Source organism: Hesperophylax consimilis, chromosome 20 (assembly GCF_061612785.1).
Source record: "Hesperophylax consimilis isolate HC1 chromosome 20, BYU_Hcon_1.0, whole genome shotgun sequence".
In the NCBI taxonomy this organism is placed as follows: Eukaryota; Metazoa; Arthropoda; class Insecta; order Trichoptera; family Limnephilidae; genus Hesperophylax; species Hesperophylax consimilis.
Window position 1 is genome coordinate 14,142,280 of NC_142855.1, and position 24,896 is coordinate 14,167,175.

The 24,896-nt window shown below is 33.2% G+C and overlaps 1 protein-coding gene across 1 annotated transcript; it reads left to right on the forward strand.

The window, feature by feature from the left end:
* Nucleotides 1-24,160, forward strand: CCAP (Crustacean cardioactive peptide). Its single transcript, XM_089643633.1, has 5 exons — nt 1-79; nt 15,421-15,514; nt 18,837-18,921; nt 19,924-19,997; nt 23,573-24,160. The coding sequence occupies exons 2-5, from the start codon at nt 15,428-15,430 to the stop codon at nt 23,726-23,728; spliced, it is 402 nt and encodes a 133-aa protein (XP_089499759.1). The 5' UTR covers nt 1-79; nt 15,421-15,427; the 3' UTR covers nt 23,729-24,160.
* Nucleotides 24,161-24,896: the final 736 nt, after the last annotated feature.

A 24,896-nucleotide genomic window follows, 5' to 3' on the forward strand; every position in this document is an offset into this window, starting at 1 on the left:
ATACAACGCGTCAGTTTCTCGTTTCTGCAGAGAAAATCAAAAACTGATCTTTTAAACAACTTCAAGACAACATCAAAACGTAAGTTACAATTTATCTAAATATGAAGTTATATTTTGTTCTTTGCTAGTTGAAAACATATATTGTATCGATACGACGATACGTGTGATCAATAATAATTTTTTATTTTTTGCGAAATTCATCGAACAATTTTTCTTTAACAAATTAAGGACGGGTTGTTTTACAAAATTTTAACAATTCATCAATTTTAAAAGTTAAAATTCAAGCCCTATTATTACTTCTTCATTGTCAGGGTTATTTACAATAAATGGATAGTAACAAAACTTGAATAGAAATTTTACAAAACTTAAATTTCGTCTTTGAAATTTGATGAATTGTTCAAATTCTGTGAAACAACGAAAGAATGCAAAATAAATTCTTACGTTTCCTAAGATTTAAAATGGGTATTTCGAAATAAATTTTAGGTTTCTTAAGATTTAAAATGGGTATTTCAAAATAAATTCTTACGTTTCCTAAGATTTAAAATGGGTATTTCAGTAATTCTGTTGAGTTACAACACTCTTTTAAATGATATGTATTATCCAGCAATCTATATTCCCATCAGCAACATTTTTTTTGAAAGTACAACAAATTGAAGACGTATATAAAAAAGTTATATAAATAAAACATGTATATTCGTTTGTTCAAAATCTTAAATCTCTGAAATTTCTTCACCGATTGCTTTGAAATTTTAACACGTTGCATTCGAATACGCGTGTGTTTTTTTAAATATTTATCTACATTATATAGATGTCACCTGTGACAGGTAAAACAGTTTTTTTTAAACAGCGCTATCTGTTAGACGTAAAAGCAACACACGCTGTTGTTTCTCGGTCTGAACAGACAGACTGAGCAACAGCAACGCTTAGCGCGGTACAGCTAGTATTATAAATAAATATTCAAAGATAACATATTAATTTTAGCATATGATCACAAAATTAATTTATTTTCTACACAATGAACATTTTTTTTGCAAAATGTCTTTTTGTTTTCACCCTTCAAGAGTTCTAGACCATAATTTCATATTATGGAGGAAAATTTCAAAATTATGTGGAACATTGGAGTCGATATGTTTACAAAAGCGATAAAATATTCGAATAATTAAAATAGGGAAAAGTTTTTTTAGAAATAACACTTGATTTTAACTTAATTATACTATTGGAATCCACTGTTTAAGTCGGTGGAAATGAAAAACGTGTTCAAATGGGTTAATTTTTTTTTTTAATATTCATATAAGTGAGAACAGTGTTGTTATATAAATTACAAATGGGTACAAAATATATATATAATCGCAAGGTACCTAAATATTTATTTATGTACATAATAGGAGCAATTGAAACTTCTGGATAGTATAACTTCTGGTAGAGTCGCGTGGGGTAACCGTGCGCAATTTTTACATTGGGATTTTTGTATTAAAAAACTTTAGGTATTTTACTCAATTTTTTTGTTTATTAATATGTTGGATTATTAAGGCATCTCAAACAACCATAAAAACCTCATATGGTTCATAAATTAAACAGTTATATAAAAAAGTTTACATGCATGTCGATTGCGTACACTTACCCCGTGTGCGGGGTAAGTATACGCATACCGTAGGGTAAGTGTTCGCACCGCGAAGAGTTACCCCCCATTGCAATTATCACACTTAAATTGCCCCTTATCGTAGTCTGTGCAGTTCTCATGCCACCATGCTTTACACACAATACATTCTATCTAATCTTCTGTTGGTGGATCTCGATATTTCTCCTTGCATTGTGGGCAAAAATAGTCCTTAGAAGCCTGTGTTTGTGCTCTCTTTAAACAGTTATGCACGCTGGAATCTCCCGCCTTACGCTTTGTGGTGATTCTTTGTGGTGTGACTTTCTTGAAAAGAGGTGGTCGTCCGATTTCCATGGTTTTAAATATTGATTTTTGGACAATTTTTGCATTTGCATCTCTCTGCTTCTGCTGAAGTTTCTTTTTATAGGGACTTGAGGTAATTATTTCAGACTTGCAAGAATTTTTCAGTTTGAGTAAAACCGCCGAACTTGAACAACGTTAAACCCAATAGCTCTCGCAATACTTGTGAGAGTAGTCTGTCTTAAAGCTAAAACAGAGTTACGTTTTAGAAATCCATACACCCAATCCTTGCCAGCCGTTTTTGTAATGTTGTCAAATCTGTTCTCGATCTTGTTGATTTCAGCATACTCGTAAACAATTTTTCTCATTGTCTGCATATTCAGGCCGTAGAACATTTCGTCAGTTTTTTTACAATGATCAACGATTTCGTCCTGAAAATAAATAAATAATTTTCAGATCAATAGTTTCAGAAAAAAATGACATTTGCACGATAAATTGAGTACCTATTTATCTAAAAATCTACCTCTTTATCTGGTGTAAATGTCGGACGATATCTCCCCATTGAAGTTGCTATTAATTTTAGCTTTAGGCGTTTACGCAGAGTGGCTTCACTGATCCCAACAATATCTGCAGCAGCCCGCTGACTCTCCCCCTCTTTCACAAGCCTTTTTGCAGTTTCAATCTGCTCTTGAGTGCAAACTGACCTCTCTGGAAGCTTTCTCACGCACACACGCGGCATATTTCACTGTAAAAATATAACGAGAGTTGAAATATTATGCTATAAAATCAATTTTATCTATCGGGGTAAGTGTTCGCACTCATCCAACTGCGAACGCTTACCCCAGCACACTTACCCCATCACACCAAAATTCAATTAACTTTAAAAATCAGATTAGTGGTTATCTTTATTAGAATTATCACTTTGCACCCGTCTAACTAACAATATTTCACTAAAAAATATCATAGACCACGTCGCTCTGACACAGCTGGTTACACAATAGCACACATCGGTAACTGAGATGAAAAATTTAAGAAAAGCACGAAAAAAAGTAATTTGCCTACCAGTTTTTATTGACAAATCAGCATCCACTGTACACATTTCCCTCTTCGGCGCGATCCAGAAGGCTACTGAATTAAGGAACGCGCGGGCGCTTAACAGGCACAATCTTGTCGGAAACATCACTGCGAACACTTACACTCCGCGTACGGTTACCCCACGTGACTCTATAGGTGTAAATATATAGGATTCTGTTACATATCAAATATTGAGCAATTAATACATAAATTAGAAACATCTTTATAAATTGATAGTTTAGTTAGTTCTCAGGTTGGGTTATTTAAACAATTTATGAGTGTTTCCCAATCTTCAATCATAACTGATTGAGAAACTTAACTGTAATGCATCTCTTAGTATGTATCACCCCTGTGTTGACAATTGTAAATATATTAACCAGAATTATTCTCTAAGCCATGGTTAATATACATAGCCTTTAGGGCAGGGTGGTATCAATGATTTATTACAGTTAAAAAAATGGAAACTGTATTAAAATTAAATTTAAAAAATTCTAGACGATGAATTTGTAACTTTCCGAGGGATCTCTCTAGAAAAAATTGAGATTTTAATAATACGTTCATCAGATATAATTAAAGTAAACTCCACGGAAAGATAGGTCTGCTATGGCAAAGTAGACCATACGTCCATCCATTACGCCCGGCCGCGCGCTGAATATTGATTTTACACGACTTCACCACTTCATGTCATTAAGGCGAAGCCTAATACTAAATCACTATTTTGATTAATCTTTATAACGAATTGGTGTACATTTTGAATACCCAAAAATATGCTTTAGATAAATTGAAGGTTTTACTATCGTTTCGCTTGAGTAGAATACAAATAAAAAATTGATTACTCAATAAAAAATATAAATATTTTTTTTTTTTATATTCACATCCAACATTTTCTTTTATATTCACATTACTGTACGCTATAATACAAATATATTTTCTTACAATAGTGTGCAACTAGAAGATAAAACCCGTATACGAGACCATGATTTGGAGTCATGATTATAAAATCAGGATTTTGGTAAATAGTGATAATTTAAAAAAATGTCAAATCACTATTTTGATTAATCATTATAACAAATTGGTGTACATTATGAATACCAAAAAATATGCTTTAAATAAATTGACATTTTCCTATCGCTTCGCTTGAGTAGAATACAAATAAATATATAAATTACTCAATAAAAAATATAAATGCAAACTACTAAAAAAAATATGTTTTCAATAGAAATGTATGAATGCGTAAAGGAAACAACTTTTTAAAAATACAGTATTATAGCTAAGATTATCTGTGACAGTTTCACTTGATTAACTTTTTTGCTGTCTTATAAAATTATTTACAAAATAAATAAAAACCAGTTTTGTGCTTGAAATCGAACGTTTCTAGACTCCGTTTGTCAATAGATTTTAACACCTATCACCTACAATATAAGGTATACCAAGAATATACACATTTTTTGACTCGTAGCTTCCTCTTAAGATTCCCACTTTATTTTAGAAAATTGATAGGGCAAATTCAATCTTGGGTCTGTCCAATACACAGGATAACGCATCGAATATTTTTGTGAACGGCTGCTTTACTTACGCCGTTAAGATTCTGTGTTTATTTTTTAGTCTAATGTCAATTCTTTTTTAAACTTTCTTCTGGCAGTTAGGTACTGTGTGTGAAATTAAAAATACGTATAAGGAAAACCAAATAATATCGAAGATTTCACATTTGATAAAATATTCTTTACTGAACCATTAAAACAGCCATCATCTTGAATCATTGAAATTTTCAACGAAGTAGAATCAGTAGTTTTTGAGTGAATAGGAAAAAAATACTACTTTTAACAAATGTAGAAAATTAGAAACATTCTTTTTTCAAAGAGATGTCTACTGTTTATAGAACTACTAGTAAATTCTTCTAGAAAGAAAATGTTTATTATTAACAAAATTCCATTTACTAACAAAATTTTATAAAATGAACACAAGTATAAATGTTTAATATTATTAACTTTTGTAAGGAGTTTAAATTTTGTTCAAACTAAGACAATAACGACCTTTAATAAATTATCCTATAATCTTCTCTAATTACGTAATGTACTTATTAATTATTATTTACGAAATTAAAGTTTTACGCTTCCCAAAAAACTTTTTGTTCCCAAGAGGAAAGTAACGAAATATCATTTTATCGGTCCTTCGAGACGGATATTAGCGAAAACTTTATTAAATCCAATGTATATATTACAATATTTTATTAAATTTTAAACTCTTAATCGGACTAAAAAACAAAATTAACCATACGCCGTCTTCACGCAGAGGTAGGCAGAGACCTCACACACACACAGTTCTTGCTTCATTCACAATGATACACATTTAAAAATTACTAATATTGAATATTGATAATTTATTAAGAATCTGAAATAAAACAATAACTTTTTTTGTAACCACGATTTATATATTTTAATTTTTTTGAATACCGACCGGTTTCGCTTAACCGCAGATACTATATGAAGATACTACATGAAATTAAAACAGCTTTAATTTTAAACCCTGAAGATTCTTGTGTTAAGCGAAACCGGTAGGTATTAAAAAAAAATAAATATATAAATCGTGATTACAAAGAAAGTTATGTTTTATTTCAATTAATATGTCAAACCACAAAGTGACGGCTCTCTACCAAAATATTAAGAATCTCTTCAAAATTTTCATAATCCGTTAAAAACGGGATTGCAGGTCCTTAACGAATGAATAGATAGGTTTCCTAACTTTTAGTAAAATACACGTGTTCATACAAATTGTAAAATTTTCTGCATTTCGTTATTGTATATTATCAAGGCAAATGGCAGTTGTTAGGAATTTACTGAAAGTTTATCAGGTAACGGCCTGTAATCCTGTTTTTATCAGGATTACCAATAATTAAGGGATTTTTAATAAATTAGCGATACCAATTTTTCTCCGTGGACATACTATTATTATTCTGACTTTTGACATTACCCCACTGAAGCATTTGATTCACTTGATCGTGCCGTGCATATTATAGACTTGTTCGGGTTACATAGATTCAAATGAGTCAGGTAGGAATTCTTTTATTATTCTACCGGTATTACAATGGAAGATGCTTCGAGGAACTAGCGTCATTGGTGCATATTTAATAACAGGATAGACGCACCTGCATGAACACGTGATCCAATAGAATATGAAAATACTAATAGTTTATTAGGAAATAGCTTGCTTTCACCTTTTTAACAGGATTTTAATACATTAGCAATACTTATTTTTCTCCATGTGTATGGAGTTATTGTTATAAAAAACATGTCAAGCAAGTGTAAAAGAGATAGAGCGCGTACTAAATAGGCTAGAATCGAAAGGTACCTACTACACGGCGACATTGGTTTTTATTCAAAATCCATATATGGAAGAGATTAATTTCTAGTGTTCTTAAATGAACCATATCGAGAGGGAAACCTACCGTATTCCTGTTAAAAACGGGACTGCAAGCATTAATAGGTTTCGTTTTAAAATTTTAGTAAAAAATGAATTTATTAACGCGACGACGGAACACGTGTTCATTATATTTTCGCATTTCGTAATTATATATTAACAGGAAAAACGCAGGTCCACGAAAATGTATTAAAATTTTATCAGGAAGCGGCTTGCTGTCCCGTTTTTAAAAGAATTTTAATAAATCAGCAAATTTTTCTCCGTGCCCCCAGAAAATATTAACAAAAAGTGTGTTAGATTTCGATAATGTAATAATATAATTATATATATTAAATGGTGGTTCGCGTCTCCGCTGAGCGTATTCTCGTGTTGCACAGCGGGCGCCATCTATATGTGTACGAAATAGGCGACTGAATGGAATCATTATGGATTACAGATAATATTATATACCAATAGGCGCCAAGCGAGATCTTATGCCAAGGGCGGGGCGTGGTGAACAAAATATACATCAGATGAATTTAATAAATTGACTGCAAAAAATTGACAACAAAAAAACAATTTTTATAAATTTTTTAAAATATATATATGAATTTTTGGTTTGTTTGTAGCGAATGAATTAATTCAAATATTGGAAGCGGAAATTAACCGAGTTCCCGACATCCGATCAAGCTGACACTCAGCAGATAAACTCGTTGTCACTGACAATGCATTTTAACAACTTTTGGTGGCAATCGGAAACACACACGCGGATATACAGGGTGTCCGGAAACTCGTAGTACAAGCGGGAAACTGGTGAATCTACATCACATTTGGAGTCGATTTTGTAGTATATTTTTTTTTGATTTGAGCTTTCGTTATCGAGTAAATCGAGTTAGAAGTTGATTTTTTTTTTTTTTTTTTAATCAAATTCTTATAAATTATCACTGAATATCAAAGTACCCAACTAATTAAAACTATTTGAAAGTAAAACAAATGAAGAAACTCGGATTTGAAGCATTATTTTGAAATCACTCTTCATTTAATCCGGTGTAATCATAAAATATTTCTGCTCTGCAGGGTTAAAACATCTGTTGTTCAACCCTAAACACCAGAAAAAACTTTAACCCTAAAATAGCCGAAAAATATTTTTTTTTGTTTTTTTTTTTTTTTGTGAAAATGCTCAAATCAAAAAAATTTATGTTTATTTGGGTTCCCCATGTGGTGTAGATTCTCCAGTTTCCCGCTTGTACTACGAGTTTCCGGACACCGTGTATACGCATTTTTCTGAAAATCGGAACTTTAAAAACTTATTCAAACAATAAAAAAAAAACATTTAAAAATTGACGTATTTAAAGTGTTTTTTTTTTCTTTTTTGCAAAAATTATTCCGGTAATGGTGACATTTTAGGATGGGTACAGTGAGTGGGCAGGATAATTGCAGGATTTAATATTGAAATTACCTAGCCATTAAATCTTTACGAAGTATCGGACATTATTGTTATCATAATGACTGTACAGTTTAGGATTGTTGTATACATAAGTGGCGCCATCTGTTTATTTCAAATAGAACCGGGGAAGATTTCAAACAGATTTCGGCGGTAGTGGATTTTATCTGCTAGTTTAACATTATTATATGTCAGATATGTATGGCGAGGCTAAAATATCTTATAACCAAAAGTTGGTATTTTTTTAGTTAACGATGATTTTAATGAATATGTATTACTAGCTGTACCCCGCCAAGCGTTGCTGTGGTTCAATCTGTTTGTGCGGATAAAAAAAATAGTGCATGTTGCTGTACGTCCAACAGATGGCGCTGTGTTTTGTTATCTCAATAACGAATTTTGAGTTGAGTGATTGGCGTTCGATTTATAAATTTCTCGCACTCATTTACAAAATATATACGTCTGAATTTTACTGCGGAGACATGTAAACTGATTTTAATGCCAATGAATTCACCAATATTTTAACGTTTATCCTACATTTTGAGGATTTATAAAAAAAATATTAAAAAATCATAAATGCCCGAATTATGTCTAAAATGGCATATTATGGCGTGCGATCACTTAAGACGTTTTGTAAATTACGCGTGTGGTTATATACATAGATAATCTATGGCTGGAATAAGTTTGTGTTACTTAGGGGATTATTAGGTAATGATTTTTTTAAATAATTAACAGCTAAAAATATATTATAAAAACACTTAAGAGGAAGCTACAAGCCAAAAATATGTATATTCTTGGTATACCTTATATCGTAGGTAATATGCATTAAAATCGCTTGACAAAAGTGTCTAGAAACGTTCGATTTCAACCAAAAAACTTGTTTTTATTTATTTTGTAAATAATTTTATAAGACAGCAAAAAAGTTAATCAAGTGAAACTGTCACAGATAATCTTAGCTATAATACTTTTTTTTTAAAAGTTGTTTTCTTTACGCGTATGAACGCGTAGTTTGCATTGATATTTTTTATTGAGTAATTTATATATTTATTTGTATTCTACTCAAGCGAAGCGATAGGAAAATCTTATATAAAAATCTTATAATGATTTGGCATTTTTTTAAATTATCATTATTTACCAAAATCATGATTTTATAATCATGACTCCAAATCATGGTCTCGTATACGGGTTTTATCTGCTAGTTGCACATTATTGTAAGAAAATATATTTGTATTATAACGTACAGTAATGTGAATATAATAGAAAATGTTGGATTTCCCCTTGAAAAGAATTGCCATCTTCCAAGCAATATTGCCTATTGACTCCCACAGCGTTATAGTTCCTAATAAAAATGATTATTTTCTTGGGTAATATAACTGTAAGGGATGACAACAAACATTAAAAAAATAATTTTATATTATATATATAATGATATTTTCCCTGTGATTTGAACGACACAGTCAATTAAAACACAATTGAGTTTCTCTGTAAGGAAAGAAGAGGTTTATTTTGTTAATCTCACAATGATGTTATCGGACAGTAAAGTGCTGATAACATTTTTTACTCCAAATGTTCAAAGGAATAGCCGGTTAAAGTTTGTCGTGTACGTGCCGATACAACCTGTATACTTCTCACGTCACCTGGTAATTAAGGAATAAACATAACACTTAGCAGACATTACAAGGAAACACATCATAGGTAACCAACATGAAGTATCTTATTCCCGTTTCATCTCTGTAAATCGTGTACTGTTTGTTTCTATAATTTAAAATAAAAAAAAATAATAAAATAAAACAACACAAATTAATTAAAATTTTTTTTTACTTATTTTGAACCTCCCTTTATACACGTATATGAGCCCCGCAAAAGAGTCCAGCAATTTCTGGGGATATATGAAGTTAAAAATGTGGACGTGACTTTGCTGTACGAGGATGTATTTACAATTAAACCAAACAAAAATGTATTGTTTTATCACGCGTCGCCAATGAATAATTGGGTACAACCAAAGTAGTGATCCGCACTCCGTCTCGTTCCTGCAACACGATAAAAAAGGAGAGAGATCAGTAGCGATGGATAATCGAAAAATAAGTATTTTATCGACTTTTCATATGTTAACAAAACAAAATATTATAATAGAAGTTCTGAGAAACATATCCCAATGTTGTTATTTAATCATTAATTTCGTCGTTATTTTAACCCGGTCTGTTAGGACAGCTAACGACATCTATCGGCGAATCGCTAAGTTCAACGACCAGTTTGCCAGACTAACAAAAGATGGCGCTTATTTTCATAATATTACTTTTTTCACCTTCATAATTTGGATAACTTGTACTTTTTTACCATCACATCTTTGACTACATGAAGTGATTGAGACGAAGTAGAACGTTTTATAATTTATTTGCTGATCTCTGTGTATTCTCCCTCGTACAAAATGGGTATCTGTAAGACACAGGTTCACCCCACATAGCATACCCAAAGATAACACAGGCCCCGTGGAAATTATTACTCCTGTGCGAAGTTAGTGAAAATTTTTCAAGCCTATGGCAATACTGATTTTAGACCAAATTCTATCTTATATGATTTAAGATTTACACGACCAAAAGTATTTTTGTTATTTGTTTTTGGGGTGTTATGCCGTGTTGCGCTAACTCTTTCTTTAGCCAACGTTTCGGACAGCTAAGTTTCCTCTGGAAACAGATGGAGTGTATAAACTCAGTTGTGGTCTGTCAACAGACAAGGTCTGTGTAGGCCAGACAAGTATTTCAGAACACTTCAGAGCTTGTAAACTCGGCCACCCTGACAAATCGGCAATTGCCGAGCATTTGATTTACACCGGGCATTACTTTGGATTTGTTCCCGAAATCCTGGGGAGACCCAAAACTTATAGAGCACGGCAGATTACGGAGGCCATTGGAATTCATAAAAATCCCGTAAACATTAATAGAGACGATGGAGCTAAGCTCAATAGTTCTTGGTATCCGGTAATTGACGGCTACACCAGAGCTAAACGAAGAAAACCACTTTCAATAAATAATGATACGTTAATGTGAGCTCAGAGGGTTGGAGCTGGCAACTGTAAAGTCATGGCAAATGTAAACTACTACTTTATTTTTTTTTCAATAGAAATGTATGAACGCGTAAAGGAAACAACTTTTAAAAATTACAGTATTATAGATAAGATTATCTGTGACAGGTTCACATGATTAACTTATTTGCTTTCTTATAAAATTATTTATAAAAAATAAATAAAAACCAGTTTTGTGCTTGAAAATAAACGTTTCTAGACTCAGTTTGTAAAGAGATTTGAATGCCTATTACCTAAAATATAAGGTACACCAAGAATATACACATTTTTGGCTTGTAGCTTCCTCTTAAGGAATTGAAGACATCTATAAGTGTGATTCGACAATTATTTAAGTCGATAGTATTAGCATAGGTAGAGGGATGGTGCACGGGGTATTTGAATAGACTGAGGAGAAGTGTTTAGCAAAAAGGTAGGCGAAGCTTAGAACATTTGTAGCATGATTTTCATTGAAGAACAAACTAGAAGGAAGATCACTATATCGATACTTTTTTTGTTTGACAAACTTCCAGAATTGTTGAATTGTGCTTGTGAAACGCGGGCGGCGTTTTGTCCATTCAAATACACTCCCTGGATTTAACCTGAAACTAGGGCAAATATTTTTCAATGCAATATAGAGATATCAACCACTGGCATATCTCTACGCTTTCTTTTGATAAACATCAATTTTCTAATAGGAGTCCGGACCGTCCAAAAATCCTTAACATTGCCTAGTTTGAACGCCATCAACAGACGGTCAGTTCACAAATTTAAGGTTGTATTTTAAAAAAAGCAAAATGTACTTATGAAGTATATTTTCTTCCAGTATAGTTGGTGAAAAATATCTTTATAATCGGTCCAATTTTGAAGGACAAAACAGGGTTATACAAGACCTCGATTGTGAAATCAGCCTGGGGTGTTGTAGTCGTCCTTTGGGGTCAGTATTTGGGGGGCGACAGTTTTGTAATAATAATAACAATTTAAAATTTAGGCGTATTAGATCTGTCAAAGAATTTATATGTAAAAATGCAAAAATCTGTCAATTTAAATATATGAAAGATCTTTTAAATATTTATACTGAGGGATCAGTAGGATTTATAGGTCCAGTTAGGAGTTCTACCGAGCTGAACCCTCTGATATGAAAATATCTGGAGTCGGTAAATTATTTTCCCATTTGATCTCTGGTGAGTTGACATGTTGTTTTGTATTATTTTGTATTATTTTATGCTTATATAATGCACTTGCATAATGTTGATTAACTAGACGATCATTTGTGGAAAAGTGTATGGAAGGGTTTAGTTTTTCCGTTGGGGAAGATTTAACCCGGACATAAAGTCGGAAAAAAATATATTTCACATAAAATTATAGAGTAAAACATATGCGGAAACTTTGACTAGCCAACTAGGAATGGATCCTGTTTTAGGCCAGTCAAATTGACAAATTTAGTTCATATTTCATTGTTTAATTATAGAAGAAATTATTTTATAGAAGGAAAAAAGGGTTAAGATTGAATTCCTGTTAGAAGCTTTAGTTAAATATACAATTTTGTACTTATAAGGAATAAGCGAAAAGAAAAAATAATATCTTAAAATACAAAATTAGTATCAAATGCTTATGTTTAACAATAGACGTATGTTTGGTTATTTAAATCGCTTGCAAAAATCGAAAAACAAAACATTCTTCAAGCCTGATTACAAAATATTATACTTAAAGTGAATGACGTGTCCTCCAGCTTTAGGAGCCGGCAAAGAAACACAAAAGGATGCTACATTTAACACTTATTATATTAGGTAAGTTTTTAAATTAAATTTGTAAATTATATTACATTTTATCTCCCTAATTGTTGCATTAGCTCGCGTCAGTTGTAGTAAAAAGTCTACGACTTCATTTTGAGTAGGATGAAAACAAAAATCACAAACAAAACAATAAAGAGATAATGTTCAATAATAAATATCTATTGATTTTTAATTACTCGAATTTAAAATATTGCAGTACATTAATACCCTTTTGACTTATCGTTTAAAAATAAGTTTTATATTAATAACAAGTCTGCTGTTGTCGACAATTTTACAAAACAAATTGCTTTTACGCGTTTGACGGAACGGTCTATAACAAAATTGCATGCGGTGATTGCAATTTCATGTAAAAATGCTTTATAATTACTGCACGAGCAAGACTTCACAAACTCGATGCTTCATTATAGAGGAAATTGATTTTGAAGTAGCTCTTTCTGTGACCTAACCACAAAATTAACCACTAGCGTTTTGATTTTTTCCCGTTCGAGAAATATTGTTTTAAAATTCTAATTTTTGATATGAAAGCCGTACTGCTTGTTTTAAAATCAAGCAAGATTGAAGTATTTTTTTACGAACCGTAGATCTAGAAGTCACATCAATAAATAAACATACGGCTTAACAAATATTAATTGCATAATTATTTTTACTCGTATTCGCCGAGTTGCTTTTGTAAGGCGTTGTTAACGTTGATTGTAGATGTTGATATTGTAAATATTGTTGATATTATAGACATTGTTTAAGTTATTGACATTTTTTACATTTGTTGACATTGCCGACATTATTGGCCTAATTGTTGACATAGTTGACACTGTTGTCTCTTGTATGCTGATGATGAGGTGCTGATTGCTAATAGTACCTATGGATGATCTACAGTCTCTCGTGTTTAGGATGAACCAAGTATGCATGAAGAATGAGTTGATGATGAATGTAAGTAAGTCTAAATTCATGGTGTTTGAAAGAGAGAGTACGAAAACAGTGTGCAATATAGCTGTGAATGAGGAATACTTGGAGCAGGTGGATGAGTTTGTGTATTTAGGAAGCATGTTCTAGAGAGATGGGAAGGCTGACAGAGATATTGAAAGATGAGTAAATGCAGGTAACTCCATTAATGGAGGACTGAACGCAGTTGGCGCTAACAAAAAATTGTCCAAAGAAGCGAAGTTAGCAGTCCACAATGGAGTGCTGGTGCCTACCCTGATGTATGGAAGTGAGGCATGGAACTGGCAAAGAAAGGATGAAAGTAGATTGAATGCTGTTGAAAGGAGATCCCTGAGGCGTATGTGTGGTAAAACCATATATGATCGTGTGAGGAATGTGGAGATCCGCAAAGAGTGCAAGGCTGATGTAAGCGTAATGAGTAAGATCAAGAAAGGGACGCTTAGATGGTTTGTGCATGTAGAGCGAATGAGCGAAGAAAGGACTGTAAGGAGAAAATACGATGCAAATGTGAATAGTAGCAGAAGTCGGGGACGCCCGAGGAAGACATGACATGATCAAGTGAATCAGATACTCGAGTCGGGCCATGTCAAGAGTCAGAATAATAGAAGAGTATGTATGAGACGATGTATGAATTTGAATGAGGCAAGAAGTGTGTGCCAAGACCGAGTTGTTTGGCGGTCCGTCCTCTCTGCCTACCCCTGCGCGGAAACGGCGTGATGGTTAGTTAGTTAGTTGACACTATTAATTGATATTCTTAACGCTGCGACATTTTCGACCTTGTTGGCCCTGTTAACATTGTTGACACTGTCGAAATTGTTGACATTGTTTACATTGCCGACATTGTTGACACTGCCAATATTGTAGACATGGTTGAAACTCCTTAAGAAGGAAAAAAAATCCCTCAGAGACTTTTGAATGCTGTGTGAAGGGTCGTTTTAAGGGGCGTGGAATTTATGGGAGATCAATGTGTCCAGGAGCGACAAACTTTAGAATCAATCCTGCGATGGGTCGAGAGATTCTTGATCGAGAGGTCAAACGGTCTTCCTAAATCAGTCTCTTCCGATTTACCATGCAGTATGTGGGCAAACGCATCCGGCGCCAAGACCAAGACAAACCTCACCCCATGAACCTGGGCACCCCTGCTAACGTATTGAATCACTTGGGGTGAACTATGGCAGGGGTGCTGGTTATCCAATAAATAGTTACCGGGCTTTGCTAACACCGTCGACATTGTTGACATGTTCGACCCTGTCGACCATATTGGCATTTAAAATGTTTGTCATGCTATAATTTCTAAATTACTTTCCCTGTTAGTCCAATGCATATTGAGGATTCTTCTATATACATGGTGTCCAGAAACTAGTGGTAAACCAGAAAACTGGTGAAACTACATTACATTTGAAGTCAATTACGTAATATGTTACATTTGGAGTCAATTACGTAATACATTACATTTGGAGTCAATTACGTAATACATTACATTTGGAGTCAATTACGTAATACATTACATTTGGAATCAATTAGGTAATACCTTTTTTTAATTTTTCGAGTAAATTGAATCTGAATTAGGATTATTTCTCGCTAGCTGTTACGATCGGCTGTTTATTGTTTTTTAAAATGCGTTGAATCTTAGAACCGCCTCCAAAAGTGTTTTCCAATCCTTCAGCTGCCAAAAATAAATGAAAAATTATAAATTTTCAAAAATTACGAAATTTTATAAACTTTCCTTGTGATGTAGATTCCACAGTTTTCCACTTGTACTACCGTGTGTATCCACAAATCCAAACTATAAAAGGAAGCTATATTTTTTAATTTTCAGAAACAAGATGTCTTCTTCTTTGCACGTGTTGGTGGCTGTGGCAGCCTTCATCTTTCTGTTTGGATCATTCCCTGAAACATCCGCCCAACGACCGGTGAGTTCCATTACATCTTTTTGTTTTTAAATATAAGAGACGTCAGTTTTTCTCCACCGTCGCACAAAGCTTCCATCTCATACAAGGCTAGGGTCAAAATTATAACTATTTCCCTCCAGTGTTTGAGGGTCATAAAAAGCGTCCATATTTTATAAAAATACTTTTTTAAGTATCTTTTTTTCTATCAAGCGGAAAAACGTAACTTTTTTGACACTAGAAAGAAATATAATCATTCTTTCCAGTTTTTCCCAAATATTTATACTGAATGCCATTAATAAAATCCTAAAAATATCAGAAATAAATATTTCAAATTTTCGGTTTAACTTTAAAAATTGTTTTTTCATTATATGAATGAGACAAAAGTGAAGTTATAGTTTTCTTACAAATTCGTCAAACAAAACGAATGTGTTTCCGAATTATCGAGTTCTCTCTAATTTTTGAACAATTTGGGTAAAAAATTAAGTGAAAATGTGGTTAGCGTTTTCGACAACATTTTTCACGTTTGATATTAAAACTTTATTATTTAGAAAATGTAATATTTATTTTGAATGCATCATCGGAAAGATAATTTTATGTAGTTTCTAATACAGTATTTGTTTTTACGGAAAATAAAAAAAATCAGATGTACCTATATGGCGCGTTTGAAATACACAGAAAACATTACCTATTGAACCAAAGTTATGAAATTACTGAAGGGTTCATCACAAACAAGAAGATGATGTTTAATCTCTAGCGTCTTAAAATACTGGATATCTGACGTTATACCCGGAAAAAAATGAGTATTTCTGATTTATTAAAATCTGGTTAAAAACGGGATTGCAGGCCGTTTCCTGTAATAATTGTAGTACAATCTTAAAAGATCGGAACATTTATTTATACAAAATGGGAAAACATAATGATTTTTATGAACACATGTGTTTACACGACTTCGAGACAATACATTTCTCTTTTACTAATTTTTTTACAGGAAACCTATCAATTTATGCGTTAAGGGCCTACAGTCCCGTTTTCAACCGGATTGCGAATAATTAGAAGAGATTCTAAATAAATTAGCTATATTTTATGGCACAAAGTTTTGTCCGTTATCCGTCATGTGTCTGTGAATTCACTATGTATTTACTAGTTACTTTATGGTATTTAAAACCTAAAAATGCGCCAAGCATTCAAAAATATATTTCATTTTTGAAGACAATTTTAGCGATTCCTAATATTGTCTTCAATAATTAATAATTACAATTTAAGGTTTAACTAATTAAGTTATTCCACAAATAATATATATATATTTCATTCGCTTGACAAGGAAATAATGCACTTAAAAATATATTATAATTTAATCTGTCAAAAAGTGAATCGCACAATTCCGTGCCAAATGTCATTGTACTGAATTCATTTACTGGAATACCTCAAATGTTGACTACTTTTTGTTTGGAAAGAACGCTTATGAACCTGGAAAATATAATAAAACTCTCGATATATTAGATCTACCGAACGGAATTTGGCAAGGTTATTAACGCGGTTGACTCAGTCCTTGGGAAGAAAGGTTCAATCAACAGTCAAACTAAAAAAAATCATCTTTGAATATGACCACGCCACCATATGGCGCAACTAGGTCTAAAATTGAACTTCTTACATCTTACGTAGATTATGAACTTTGATTTTACTGGTTGATTTTTTTATAACATTAGAAAGAAAAAAACATTTCTCTGAACATAAGTAGATATCCCGTAGAAACTCCATAGGATAAATGAACACATTAACCTGTAGACGGAGTAATTTACAAAAACATAATTTTGCTAAAACTACCTAATATAAAAATAGTACAAGCCAAAAAATAGTAGGGGTATTTGCGTTTTACTTCTGGCACACTAAGGGGGTATTTCACAATGTCGGGCTAAATATCTGACTAGCTATCCGTTGGCTGGCTTTAAAGATCAGAATAACTTCGTTATTCAACGGCGACCGTTTCACCATTGTTTCGAGCTTCCGGATAGATAACATTCGAAATAGTCTGGCAACATCGCAAAATGTTTGCAGTTACTCCATCTACTGCCACGACTGTCATGCATCACAGTCCGCACACCGCGAAGTGTGCATTTTTTTGGTTATGTTATGTTGATTATCAGGTCATTTTAGATAGATTCGTGTCGAATTAATACATTGTTTCTTATTTTGAACACAATCAAATAATTCAGGATGGATCATACAAGCATTCAAATTCATTCAACAAAATTTGACTCACTTCTCAGCTGTCAAACTCGGAATGTTTTGACGCCATCTTTGATTCAAGGAATAGCGCCTAACGTCTGGTTCGAGCACTGATTAGTCAAATCGAACTTTAACCCGAGCGTTAGCGTTATTCAGATATAGTGAAAACGAAAAAATGACTAATCCGCAGATTAGTGCTTAGTCAGAACATAATCAGAGATAGTGAAATACCCCCTAAGAAGTACTGGATAGCGGGAGAATAAAATCCCAAGCGTAAATAAATCTAAATAAGAAACAGAAAAAGACTCATAAAATAAATAAAAGGTAACGGTCGCAACCAGGGATCGAATCGCAGTATCACTGTTTTAAAAGTGACAACGCTTTCAACTACTAAGATATTGAGATCTGATAAAAATGGGATAGGCATATATAAAACACTATATACGTTACAAATAATATATTAGAATAAAACTTTGTAATAATAAAAAGATCGCATCCAAAAATGGGTGTGGATATAGTTGAAGAAAACATTGGTAATTCTTAAATTGAGATGAGATCTATTTATATATAATAATTAAAATAAAAATAACTTTTGTTGTTGTTTGTTTTTGGGGTGTTATGCCGTGTTGCGAGGAGTTAGCGCAACACGGCATAACACCCCAAAAACAAACAAGAAAAATGCTTTTGGCCGTGAGAATCTAAAAACTTACCAAAAATAACTTTGTTTGAATACCACTTTATTGTACATATTTATAACCAACCGGTTTCAGTTCAACACGAACCTTCATCAGGGTTAATAAAAACATATTAAATTAATTACAGAGGTGTATGGGTACTTATAGTTAAGCTGGAAGAGGGAGAGAGAACATCAAATTTGGTGGGGGTGGAAGATTTATAGATAGGAGATAGGAGAGAGGGGGTAAACATAGGTGCAGGGAATGGAAATATATTTAAAATGGGGCTGTTTGTTAAATCTAATTGTTTATTTAATAAATTGATTTTATTGACTTTAAGGGATTTTTTTATCTCGAGTGCTTCTAAATTGTTGAGGCGTAGACCTATCCCGTTTCTATGTAATACATCTATTTATATAATTATTATGTGCATATTATTTCAGTTGGGAAGGGCTTATGAGAGATACGACGATGTTCAAGAAGTGATGGCTGAACCAAGAAAGCGACCATTCTGCAATGCATTCACTGGTAAGTGTATTATTCAAGTAATTTAATTCATTCTCACTTCATCCTCCGAGATGCGTTCAGCCACTTGTACAGTGTCCCTAGTATGAACTATATTGATTTCAAAGTAAACTGCTAATTTACTGTATTGCACACGAAGAAGTTAGTTATTATTTTCGGGGTGTAATATACATCAATCCAGCACTCTGAAATACAATAATACGATTTTCCAAAGTCAGTTAGGAGTACAAAAAGTTGTCGAAGTTTTTGTTAAGGCTTCGAATATTCGTGGCTAATAATTTTAGTGGTGTGGTTAGGTGATAACATTTATTTACGTATTTCAATAATTTATTATGTATTTTAGTTCATTTATCACACATTCTCGAGATCGGTAGTCATTTTTCATTTGCAGGGCCTGAAAATTGGTTTTTAACCGAATCGTCTACAAATCGCAAAAATCTGTTTACAAGACGCAAATATTAGTGTCTAACTAAAAGGCGTAAAAAAATATTCTATTTTTGAAATAAGGCCAAACTTTTATTTTCCCGATTTTGGATTTGCAGTTAAGGTTTCGACAGCCAGAAATTTGCGTTCCATTGGAAAAAGGACTACTTATTTCTAAGCAGATTTTATTTTCAAATACTAGACAATGCGAGTTGTCTGTATACTTTCAGATGCATTTATTGACAAATAACTTAAAAGGGAAACAATCTCGCCACCTCCCCACTCCTCGCTACTTGGTTTATTCTCCCTTTCACTCAAAGGCAGGTCTATTGTTTTGTATATTTATGGGCAGCGTTCATTGATCTCTCTGCGACAACGACAAGGTATAATTTGGTAGATTATATTGAAGTGAAATACAACACTTCATGTCTTCGAAACCTAGATGACGTGTACAAGTGCATATCCAATGAGTTGAAAGGCGTAGATTACCTTGATGATAAGCAACCTTCTATAGCAGAGGAGCTGAACATAAGTGAATTTTTAAAAGAAATCACATTTTAAAATGACTATGTTGTATTTCAGGTTGCGGCCGCAAAAGATCATCCCCTCCTCAACAACAGCTGATCCAAGACCAACCCATCCTTAGGAAGGTAAATGTAAGTATCCAAGTTCATACCACCTTAATACGCGAGGAAGATTAATAAACGTCTGTACGGAAAGAACGCCCTGATATCTGATCAGTTTTAACTTTATTTTTTCCCCATATAGACCAATTATTCAATCTATACGTGGATAATTGTATTCAAGAATTGAAAGAGGTGGGATTGGGCGCTGATTTGAGTAATCTGAAAGTATGTTGACTGTTGTATGCTGATGATGCTATGCTGATTGCTAACATAATGGAAGATTTAAAGTCTCTCGTGTCTAGGATGAATAAAGTATGTATGAAGAATGAGTTAATGATGAATGTAAGTAAATCTAAAGTCATGGTGTTTGAAAGAGAGAGTACGAAAGCAGTGTGCAATATAGTTGTGAATGAGGAATACTTGGAGCAGGTGGATGAGTTTGTGTATTTAGGAAGTATGTTCTAGAGAGATGGGAAGGCTGACAGAGATTTTATTTATTTATTTATTTATTTATTTATTTATTTGTTAAGACATACACAGTACAATTAGATACAATTAGATATTTTTAGTTATTACATAGTTGTAGTACCTATTACGTATGTCCATAAAATATCATTACGTAATTTCGCCTGAGATTGTTATAAAAGGAAGGAAGTGTGTGGATAAAAATAAAAATAATAAATAATAAATGAATTGAAAACAAGAATTATAATAAGCTCACGAATTGTAATTGACTGTTAATAAATAGGAGTTTTGAAAAATGATGTGAAAATATTTTTGAAATATGTCATGCTAAGAAATTTAATAAGTTAGTTTTGTATGTTAGAAAGGAATCATGAAAGATGTCTAAATGTAGTAATTTTTCGTAATGGGTGTATGTTGTGATTGCGCGAGTAATAACTGAATTGTTTGCTGCATTGGTATTGTTGGCTTCAATATGAAATAGTGTAGTGTGCCTGGTACGCCTCGTTGGAACATTTAAACCAATTACGGATAGCAATTCGGGACTATCTATTTTATTATTTAGCAGATTATGTAGAAACAACAGGTCTGACAATGTGCGTCTTTTTTGTAAAGTTAACATATTATTTGTAGTATTGTTGTATTTCTTGAGTAAATGTTTCGAAAATTTATTCTGTATACTTTCTACTAAATCTATGTATACCTTATATTGAGGATTCCATATTGTGGAAGCATACTCCAGTGGACTTCTGACCAATGAACAAAACAACATTTTCAGAGTTTTAGCACTTTTGAAAACTTTGCATATTCTTAATAAGAAACCTAGCATTCTGTAGGATTTTGAAATAATGTGTTCAATGTGCTTGTCAAAAATTAATTTGCTATCTAAGTAAACACCTAGATATTGAAAGAAGGGTAAATGCAGCTAACTCAATTAATGGAGGACTGAACGCAGTTGGTGCTAAAAAAAATTGTCCAAAGATGCGAAGTTAGCAGTCCACAATGAAGTGCTAATACCTACCCTGTTGTATGGAAGTGAGGCATGGAGATGACAGAGAAAGGATAAAAGTAGACTGAATGCTGTTGAAATGAGATCCTTGAGGCGTATGAGTGGTAAAACCATATATGATCGTGTGAGAAATGTGGAGATCCGCAAAGAGAGCAAGGCTGATTTAAGCTTAGGTTTGACCATGTAGAGCGAATGAGCGAAGAAAAGAGTGTATTGAGATATATATTTTTACCGTTTTGACCGGTCGGTCGGTGGCTGAGTTGACAACGTGATTGGGTCCCACCCAGGCGTAGTGTGTTCAATTCCTGGGCTGGCTAGGTCCTCCATCACAAATCAAGCAACATTTTCCACTTACTGTGGTGGTGCCAAGCCCGAGTTGTTTGGCGGTCCGTCCTCTCTGCCTACCATATTATTAGACCAATATTCCAGACCAATGACATCTGTAATCTGCTTCAGTGTATAAAAATGTTTGTTTTCACCTTAGCAAGGAAAGGTTGTGTTCATTTCGGGCACAATGTCACGTCTGTAATGGGGGCTACACATTTGGTTGAGCGGTCGTACCAATCTGTTTGAGTTGAAACGTGTGTCACCATCCAACCAACCAACCGCCAACCAAGTTCTTCAACCAAGGACTTCACGCGTCGTGCGCAGTTGTTTGTGAGCGTACATAAAAATAAGTAAAATAAGACTTAGGACTAAAGATCGTGATGTTTTGACGGATTTATTTAACATTATATAAGGATTTAACTTGCTTGTGGGATACTTCATGCAAGATGTACTCTGATAGAGATATCAGGAACGAAGCTTTGTAATCCTTTTGGAGCAGTTTCAATGTATTGAAAAACGCAACAAATGAAACCGTAAAAAACAAAATTTTACTTCTTTTAGTAGTGGTTGATTATTTTTAGTTTCATGAATCATTTTTTTGCCCATATTATTAATCTTTTTCTTTTCATGTTAATAGTTAACAATGCAACTAGAGCAATCGCAAATTGACCTAGGTGCGATGCCAACTCTGCCACTGACCGGTCATACTAGAAAAGCAATCCTTTTATTTTGTATTATAGAAACAAACAATACATGCTTTACAGTGATTAAACAATATACAGTAATAAGATACTTCATGTTGGGGTACCTATGATATATTTCCTTGTATTGTCTGCTGTGGTATGTTGATTCCTCAATTACCAGATGACGTGTGTAGTATATAGGTGTGTGCGAGTGTGTAATGTATGTGTGAGTGTTTGAGGGTGTGTGTATGTATGTATGCGCATTGAAAAGTTTATATAATTATGCAGAGGCAGCTTCATACTTTAAAATTGATTCACTGAGTGTACGGAGGCATTATAAGTATGCACTATTCATGTAAAAAGTAGTTAACAATAATATTCAATGCCCAGAGTTGCTAAACAAGTTTCCATTCAATGTACCTGCGCGTTCAACACGCTCTTGTGTCCTGTTCAGGGTTGATCAAAGTAAAACGAACGTTAAGCAGAATTCTTGCCTGAACAGACTATGCAATAATTACATTAGCGTATTATCCATGGTTGATATTTTCAGTTGCGAACTTACCAAATACAAGAGGTCCATAAAATAATATTTCTCTGATGGTTTTTAAATAATGTTTATATCTCTATTATGATTTGATTTATATCTACAACCTCTCTCCATGGCTATAAATGTATTGTTTTGTAAATTTTTCGTTTTATGTATAAATTTTTTAATTCATATTCCTTTCTCACAAATTTAATTTACTTATTCCATATTGTGCTGTCTCAGTAAGGGTAAAGTCACAAGGAGGAAATCCACGATTGGTTTTATTTTGGCTATATAATACTTATGTACAAACTGATTAATAAATAAATTATTAATGAAGAAAACAGTTTACACTTTTGTATTCACGCATCAGCGATTTTTGAGATACAAGAGAGATGAAAGGAAGTTCTACCTGATGACGATATTGGTTTCTTTAGAGTCCTGTTGGTGTCTTGACAATTTATAGGTGTACACCTAATACAATCACAACTAACATTATTTTTACACAGCACAGCTTTGTTTAAATTCATCACACGATAATATGGAATTTGGGGATGCAATGCAGTTAATCCTTTAAGCTCTTATTTTCGTTTTGCAGGACATCCTGGACGACTCCATGGAGACCCTGATCGGCATGTCCTCCGAGCCTGTTGTTGAGGACTTGTCGAGGCAGATAATGTCGGAGGCCAAACTGTGGGAGGCTATCCAGGAAGCAAGCGCAGAGTTATCTCGCAGGCGCAAGGCTGGTCACTAAAAAACTGCCACTAATGAAAAACTGCCACTAAACGCCAAATACCACTCATAATGTTAGACTACGGAAAAGATGATACAGGAATGAGGTGTGACTTAAATTAACGTTGTAAAATTTCATTGATTTGGATATCAGCAACAATTTTGCTCGATTCAACAATTTTGTTGAGAAATTTCGGCTGTTCGATAATGTCGGACAATTTCATCAATTTTTGTTTATCATTCCAACATTGCATTCCTTAATTATTGAATCTCATTTTTGCTTTGTCATTTTGGTTCTATTTACGATACTCTTTATTACTGATGCAATCCTCATTTCTTATAATAATAATATAATAGTTTATGTCTTATACTTTAACTAATACAATGTAACAGCCAAAAGGTAATAATGATTCAAATAAAATAGAAAACATGATACAGGAAATTAAAGATGTTTATAGATATCTTGCAACGTTTTGTGAACTGTACTTTGAGTATCATTTCAATGAACTCGACGTTCCATGTACTGTTAGCAACGCTTTCACTCAATCGCATGTTACTAGACACCCAGCAACAGTATCACACAATGCCATGTTACTCATGATACTTGACACTTTACACTCAGCAACAGTTTCACTCAATTTAATGTTACTGGACTCTCGGAAACAGTTTTACTGAAATTCATGTTAATGGACGCTGGGAAACAGTTTAAATCTACTATACTTCATGATACTGGACACTGGACACGCAGCAACAGTTTCACTCAATTTTATGTCACATAACATCAACAATTTCACTCAATTTCATGTCACATAACATAAACAGTTTCACTCAATTATAGTGATTTGTTTTTGGGGTATTATGCCGTGTTTCGCTACCTCCTTCTTTACACATCTGCCTTGATGTTGGACAATGCAATGCTGTCCAAAACGTTGGCTAAAGAAGCCGTGAAAATCTCAAATCATACCAGTATCACTCAGTTTCATGTCACATAAAATCAACAGTGTCACTCAATTTCATATCAAATAACATCAACAGTAACACTCAAATTCATGTCACATAACATCTGAACAGTTTCATTCAATTTCATATTGACTAACAATTTCTCTAGACTTGTCCGCGTTCACTCAATTTCACGTTACTGGACATAAAGCAACACTTTCACTCAATTCGTTATTTCTGGATAATCTGTC